Below are 7,830 nucleotides of genomic sequence, written 5' to 3' on the forward strand. Positions count from 1 at the left end.
GTGACTGTCTCTGTCCTTGGAGTAAGCTGCCTGCCCACCACCTATGCCTTGTGTTTGGCCAGTGGGTGCCCTGCGATGTCCCCTTTGTGAGCCCTGGAGCGCTGGCCTCCCATCCTGGGCGCTGTTGCTCTCGTGGTCCGCTGCACTCTGTCTTGGCAGGAACTGTGTCATACGGTCCCAGTGGCCGCCACCAGAACTGCCTCGTGCAGTTGCTAAGGTGGTCACTGAGTCACAGGACTCAGTAACAAAAGACGTAAAAGACACACACTGAAAAGCTTTTGTCTCTTTTCTGCTTGGCTTTGCCCCTTTTCCTATTATTTTCTTGATCTTCTAGACTTTGTTTTCTTAACCTATCAAATGCATACACGGTCATTTTCCTTTCTGCTCTTTTCCTTGTCCTGTAATGTAAATAGGAACATTCTATACAGTTCCCTATATCTTTCCCCCTCACTCAACAGTGTATCTTTAGGAGGTTTCTGTGTTGGATCAGAGTTCTTTGTTCTTTTTTCACAGCTCTGCTGCATTGGATTATTTAGTAGTCCTCCTCTGATGGAACTTGAGGGCCATTTTCAGTTTTGATATCCCAGAAATATTGCGGGTTTGGTTCTAGACCACTGTTATAAAGTGAATAATGTGGGAGAGTCGGTCGCAGAAATCTTTTGATTTTTTTAGTGCATAGAAGTTTTGTTCACACTCTAGTCTATTATGTGTGCAATAACATTATGTCCAAAAAATACAACATATTCATCTTTTTTTCCTTCTGCCTTGCTGCAGTAACATTACGTCTAAAAAATACAACATATTTTTCTTTTTCACTCACTGATCCTGTGGCATGCAAGATCTTAATTCCCCAACCAGAAATCCAACCCATGACCCCTGCAGTGGAAGCATGGGGGTTTTCACCAGCAGACTGCCAGGGAAGTCCCCCAATATAAGTATCTTAGTTAGTAAATACATTAGCTAAAAATGCCGGCTATCACCTGAGCCTTCGAGCAGGTTGTAATCTTTTTGCATTTGTAACGTCAGAGGTCACTGATCATCATAACAAATATTATGAAAAGTTTTGAAATATTGTGAGAATTACTAAAATGTGACACAGAGATGAAAAGTAAGCCAGCGCTGTTGGAAAATTGGCACCAATAGACCTGCTTGACCCCCCAGTTGCCTTGGACCTTCACTTTGTAGGAAACGCAGTATCTGCAAAGCACAAGAACGAGAGACGGAGCTGTGCAGACAGTGGTGTACAGCCTTCTGCACACGCTGTGTCTGCAGGATAGACTCCGGGGTGGAATTGCAGGCATCTGTCATGTTACACACATGGCTCTGCGTAGTGATTTCAGCCCACGTACCTCTCATTGGCAAACAGTGACGTGTCTTCTTTCTCCACTGCCTCCTAAAATGATGTTACCAAATATTTGTATTTTTCTAATGTGTTAATAGAAGAATGACCTGTCAGTATAGTGTTTAACTGAAAGAGCTTGAACATCTATTTTATACATTGGTAAACCATTACATTTCCTTTTGGCTGAGATGTTTACATTTTTCTGTCCAGTCTGTGGTATTTATTTCTATAGTTGGGAGACTAGTAAGTAGCCCTTTGTGATGGGAAGTGCAAATATTTTTCCTAGGTTTGTTGTTTTAGAAATCGTTCTGACTTTTAAATAGTCAGGTATATCATAATCTGTTAGAGCCAGGTCTCTCCCACTTTGTAAAGGATCTCGTCTTTTCTCCTGCCCCTCGTGGTCTGTGGAAGGTGTGGTCAGCTGTGCTCTCCTGGGCCCATCTGGAGAGCTGAGTGACGGCCCCATCACATGGACTAAGCGGGCCAGCAGCTTGTCTTCTTCACGGATTCGAGAGGTGGAAGGGCAGATTCAGGGACCCTTTCAGGGCCCTCAAGGCAGGAGAGGCTCTCTGGATGACTCCTGAGTGCCTATGGATTCCCCCCACTCCCCACACTGCCAGTGTTTTTTTTTTAATCCTGTGGTTGAAAGGTTGGGTGGCCAGTGACATCACAGTGCAGTGGTCAGAGCTGTTTCTGACTCTGGCTGGTGTCCTTGGGTGGATGCTGGGCTCTGTGCAGGGGATCGTGAAGTATGGGTAGTGGGCAGCCTCAGCCCCACTCTGGGCCCTTCTCTGGCTGGTCTGTCTCTCCATCTCGGTAGAAGGGGCAGAAGTCCTGGGGAGCCCCAGGAGACCAGAATTTTCGGAGTCTGCACTTGCTGAACCGGATCTGGTTGCTAGTGCCTGGGCGGGCAGGGCAGCCTGTGGGGCTGGGGCCTGCACAGTCGTCTGGGCCCTGGACGACTTCTCCTGGTCTTTCCTGTTCTTCAGCTTCGCGTCAGTTTCCCGGCTTCTTTGTGGTGCACACGTTCAGTCTTACAGAACCTTTTCTTCTGTCTTCGGCCCTCACTTTGCCCAACCAGGTGTATCTCGTCTAGCCTCCTCTCAACCCTCGAAACCCTTTTTGCCACCTTGGTACTGGCAGCTGGGTAGGGCCCTTGGCTCTCAGGCTCTTCAAAGCTTTCGCTGGGCTTTGCCCTTCTTTCCTTGGTGGCTCTTCTCGGGCAGGCCTAGGGCCGGGCCATGCCCTTCCTGGTGTAGACCCTGAGGACCTACAGAATATCCTCACATGCTGGAGCAAAGGCCACCTGCGGCTTCAGGTCAGAGGTGCCCAGGAGGCCTTGCCTTGGGCTGGGCTGCCGTGGCCTGGGCTCTACCCTCCTGTTTTATGAGGTGGGTTTTCACCTCCTATTGAGATTCTCTGTGTTCATCTATAAACTAAGGTTTACTTGAGGTTTCTGTGCCTGTTTCAGTTACCAGAGCATGAGCAACTTGAGCGATTTTTAGGAGGATTTTTGGTCATAAATCTCAGTTGTGGTGGTCAGATACTCAGCTGACCAGTTGTGTCCCCATGGCTTCAGTGAGGGGCCAGGGCGAGCACACAGGTCAGCCTGAGGCCGTGGGCGCACAGCCCAGGCCAGTCCTCGTGCATTCTCTGCTCTGCCCCTAGATCCATGTGCCCTGGCTTTTCTGTTTTGCCAGCATGCCAGCGTGGACAGCGCCCCTTCCCTACAGCCCTCGGCCACCTTCTCAACGGCAGCAACTTCAGCCTCGAGCGCCGTGTCCTCAGGGCTCAGCTTGCCGAGCGGCATGAACACGGTCAGCAGCCTGTGCCTGGGCAATGCCCCCGGGAGTGCCCCCAGCAGCAGCGCCAGGGCTGCGCCTTTGATGACCTCAGGTGTGTTCCCGTGGCCTGGCCAGCCCTCCTCCCTCCGTCAAGAGTATAGCCTGGCTTCCTGGGAGCAGGCCCCGGTGGGCAGCCATGGGGGTTCACGGGCATTGAAAGCGCACAGCTGTGTCCGGCTCTGCCCCTACGGGCTTCTCTGTCCCACTGACCTCCTGAGGCCTGGTTCTTCCAGAGCTGGGATTGGGGTGGGGGCCAGATCCTGGCTGATGGTGAAATCGGTTTTGCGGGGGAGGATGCTCCCTGGACAGGATTCCCGGCAGCCTTTCTGCTTGGAGCGCTCCGTTCTTTTCTGTCCTTGCTCATCCCTGCAGCTGAGGTGACGGGGCAGCTCTCATGGGCTGCTCCTGGTCAGTTTGTGTGACTGCCCATCAGCCAGACCTGGGCAGGCTGTGTGGGCCCAGCCAACTGTGGTTTGCTAGCAGCTCACCCCCTGTGGCCCAGCCTGTCCCTGTCCTGGGGCTACCCGGTCTGCTGCGTTCTGCTGTGCCCCAGTAGCTGAGGAATTGTACTCGTGTGGGGGCCACGTCACTCCATTTGATTTTTGCCCTCCAGGCAAAGCGCCCCCTAACCTGCCCCAGGGGGTGCCTCCCCTGCTGCACAACCAGTACCTCGTGGGCCCCGGAGGACTGCTTCCTGCCTACCCGGTGAGCACGCCCGGCTCCCCTCAGCCCAGCTGGCCTTGGGCGGTCTTGAGTTGCCTCCACTCCCCCTGAGGGCAGCTCTACCCTTAGACCCTGGGCCTTTCTCTAGCTGGACTCAGTCAAGGCGGGGCGTCTGCCCACAGCAGCTCGTCCCCGTCTCCTTCCTGCACGTGTCCTCCGCCTCCAGCCTTGTTTTTGGCCCCATGTGGGCCGGGTTCCCCAGGGGTGGCGTGTGGTCTCTCACAGCTTTTGTGTCCTCACGCAGATTTACGGCTATGACGAGCTCCAGATGCTGCAGTCACGGCTGCCAATGGTGAGTGGGGTTTGGGTGAGGCTGGGAGGCTTCAGGCTCTGAGTCTCACGCATCCCACCTGCTGTCTGGCCTTCAGGACACATCCCACCTGAGGACGCCCTCAGCACGCAGCCGGGAAAGCTGCTGTGATGGTGCTGCTGGTGCAGCTGTAGCCTGGGGACCTTGAAGTTCTTTGGCACCTGGGGCCCCAGTAGGCAGTTTCTCTAGCAAATGTGGGTCCTTCTCTTCCCTTAAGCCTCCCCCCATTAAAAAATAAAACAACCGACCAGGACATGGGGTTACTTGTCTGCCCCTAGGCTTTTAATAAAGTCCTGTCCTTCAAAGTGCCATCCATCTAGTGTCTGGCTTCTGCAGTGGCCATCAGTGATGGCAGCGTTGTTCTTTGGAGTGAGTGGCTGGAGCAGACAGTCTTGAAGGGCCCTTCCAGGTTTAGCCTGCCATCTGTTTGTAAGATTGCTGGCCCTGGGATATCTCTGATTGCTGAGGTCAGTGTTGCCTGTTTTGGCCCTTGCTCCCAGGACAAGGCACTGGGCCTTCTCTGGGATGTGGCCGCATGAACAGGACGCAGTGCAGGAGTGGGACGTAAGGAGGCATGCACCCTGCCTCGACAGCCTGCAGGCTCCTGTCCTGCTGCTTCCTTCTTGGTCTGCTGTTTAGCAGACTCCTGATCATTTTCAGCAGTCTGGGGCATCTGTCACATTGTCAGAGAGTAATAGCTATTTGGACACTGATACCAGCTCTGTTGGGCACAGGCTTTCCTTTTCCCCAAGTGAAGGTGAGGTGTCCTTTGTCAGACTGAAGACTGGAGTGGAGGGCCCCCCGCCCCGGCCCCTCTTCGTGCAGGGCAGCGAGGTGGCCTCCACAAGTAGTGTTGCCCGCTCTGGGCTGACCGCAGAGAGCTCAGGGAGCTGTGGGCACCGGGCCCAGTGGCTGAAGCTTGTTTCTCTTGGGAGACTCTTTCATCTGCTGGAGTATTTCCAGAGGCTTGTAGCTGGGCTGTTCTTCCCCAGGGTGCAAACCAGCAGCCACTGCAAACCCATACTACTGCCCGAGGGCCTGTGGGGCTTTCTGCCCACATCCCTGGAGGGCCCAGGAAGGTATTGAGGATGTACTGGCAGATTTCTATGGTGTAAAACAGAACTCAGGGTCTCTGGGGATGCCTTAAGCCCTAGGCTTTGCAGGGAAACAAGGAAGCGTGACCCAGGTCCTCCTGACACTCAGGAAACCTCGCAGCCCCAGGGCCTCAGAGGTGGAATGTGGGAGCTGGTTCTGAAAGACGAGTCTGTGGTGGTGCCTGGTTGGGCCCCTCAGAGTGACTTGGTGGGATTCCAGGCCCGGGGGTCGTCCTGCTTCATACTCTGTTCATCTTTTTGTGCCTTAGAAGAAATCACTTGTGAGCCTGTCTTTGGAGATAGGGGTCGTTTCCTAGCCTCTGGTGCGTCTGTGCTCGTTTCCACCTTGGGGTTTTCCTCCGTGAAGGAGTAGCCCCCTTGGGCTTCCTGCAGGCCGGTCCCCACTTGAACCCTGCCAGCTGTGCTTCCCTAGCAGCCCTCCTCTCAGGCATTTTATGTCACAGGTGGATGCTGGTGAGGGTCATGGGCCAAATGAATTCCAGTGCCTTCTCCAGTGAGAGGGACTCTAAGGGACAGCTAGGAAAGTTACCTGGACAAGTAGAAACCTGAGGAGGAGGAGGAGCCTCAAGGGTTTAACAGGTCAGGGCAGCAATTACCAGTAGGCACACGTCAGTCCTGAGCTAGGAGACCAGCCCTCTACCCAAACAGCCCTGACGCTGCACAAGAGCTGGGAGAAGTGTGTGTGCAGAGGTGAGACACAGTGAAGCCCCGTGGAGAAGGGGAGGCCTGCCCTGCCCCTTACTACCCAGGGCTTGCCAGACCTCGACATACTGCACCTGGGGCCTCTGAGCCGAGGGGAAGCCCTCCTGCTTTCCTCGTGGGCAGCAGTCTCCCAGAAAAGCACCCACACCCTCTGGATCCACTTTGGCTTCATTGCCAGGAAATCTCCCAAGAAATCCATAGCATCGTCAGCCCAGGAAGATGTGTGTGATTGGGATCCAGTGGCTCTGCCCCTGAAGGCTGAGGGACTGGTCAGTGTGTCTACATGCTATGTGGCTGCCACAACTCTGAAGGGCACCGTTTGTTTTGAATTTTCCGAGTGCTGCCCTCTGGTGGTCCAGTCAGGAACGTGGCCTTCCCTGGAGTACCCAGCTGCCTGCAAGGCCCTCTGTCCTAGGAGTGGGTGAAGCCATTCTGCTGACCGAGTCTCTGGTCTCTCCTAGGATTACTATGGGATCCCTTTCGCTACACCCCCAGCCCTCACCAATCGAGATGGGAGCCTCACTAATAACCCGTATTCAGGTTAGTCGTCTTCAGGGGGTTAGGAGTAGGGGCTGCTCAAAGGACTGGCCTGTGACCCATCCCAGGAGCCTGGAAACAAACGGAAGGGCTGCAGAGACCTGCCAGCTTCCTGTTGTTGAGCCAGCCCTGTTCCTATTTGCAGGGGCCTGTCTGACTTTTTCCTCCTGCTGGGATGAAGGGTGGGGACTGCATCAGTGCCCCTGTTCCCCTAGGTGATGTCACCAAGTTTGGCCGAGGTGACTCTGCGTCCCCTGCACCCCCCACCACCCTGGCTCAGCCACAGCAGAGCCAGTCCCAGGCCCACCACACGGCTCAGCAGCCCTTTCTGAGTCCCGCCCTGCCGCCTGGCTACAGCTACACTGGCCTCCCCTACTACACAGGCGTGCCCAGTGCCTTCCAGTATGGGCCCACCATGTTTGTGAGTATCGGTGGGGGTGTTCCTCCAGCTCCAGGGAGCAGAAGCAGGGAGGGGGGGACAGGTCCCCACTCGGGCTCACCTGGCCTTGAAGAATGGGTCAAGGCTGGGGGCGATGTTCCTGTTTCATCTGCTTGGAGACCTAGCAGGCATGGCACTAGTAAAGACACATCCCTGGTGGTGGTGCCACCTGCTGCCCGAGGCTGAGCTGGGGCGACCTGCTCCCCTCACTCTGTTCTCCACTAATGCTCCTGCTTGTCCCTCCCCCAGGTCCCTCCGGCCTCAGCCAAGCAGCATGGTGTGAGCCTCAGCACCCCCAGCACCCCTTTCCAGCAGGCCAGCGGTTACGGCCAGCACAGCTACGGCACAGGTGAGGGTGCTCCCAGCCCAGAGAGGCATGGGCAGGACTGGCTCACCGAGCTCACACACGCCTCTTGTCCCCGCCATGCTAGGTTATGACGACCTGACCCCGGGCACCGCAGCCGGAGACTACAGCAAGGGTGGCTATGGTGGATCATCACAGACACAGAACAAGGCTGCAAGCTCTGGGCCTGGCAAAGGTAGCATCACCCCCTTACGTCCAGGATTGAGGCCCAAAGCAGTTGTCTGCCACCCTGACTCCTTCTCAGGCGAGGCCGTCCCAGAGGGCCCCTGGAGGTTGGGGAGACTGGAGCTGGGCCCTGCTGCTATGGGAACCACCCACCGCTTTCCCTTCCAGGAGTGTCGGCGACTTCGAGCACCTCTGGCCTCCCTGATATGACCGGGTCTGTCTACAACAAGACTCAGGTGAGGGGGGCCTGGCGCTGAGGGGCCAGGCTGGGGCAGCTGCCGCCCGGCTG

The 7,830-nt window shown here is 55.6% G+C and overlaps 1 protein-coding gene across 1 annotated transcript in view; it reads left to right on the forward strand.

Annotated features, from left to right (window-relative positions):
• Positions 1-7,830, forward strand: part of UBAP2 (ubiquitin associated protein 2) — a 119,280-nt gene that overhangs the window by 110,081 nt on the left and 1,369 nt on the right. Inside the window, 8 exon segments of the mRNA XM_010840116.1 lie at positions 3,043-3,238; positions 3,800-3,891; positions 4,154-4,201; positions 6,498-6,576; positions 6,789-6,994; positions 7,262-7,361; positions 7,444-7,551; positions 7,710-7,826. Of these exon segments, the coding sequence (XP_010838418.1) occupies positions 3,043-3,238; positions 3,800-3,891; positions 4,154-4,201; positions 6,498-6,576; positions 6,789-6,994; positions 7,262-7,361; positions 7,444-7,551; positions 7,710-7,826 (946 nt within the window).

Source organism: Bison bison, unplaced genomic scaffold (assembly GCF_000754665.1).
Source record: "Bison bison bison isolate TAMUID 2011002044 unplaced genomic scaffold, Bison_UMD1.0 scf7180017864141, whole genome shotgun sequence".
NCBI lineage: Eukaryota > Metazoa > Chordata > Mammalia > Artiodactyla > Bovidae > Bison > Bison bison.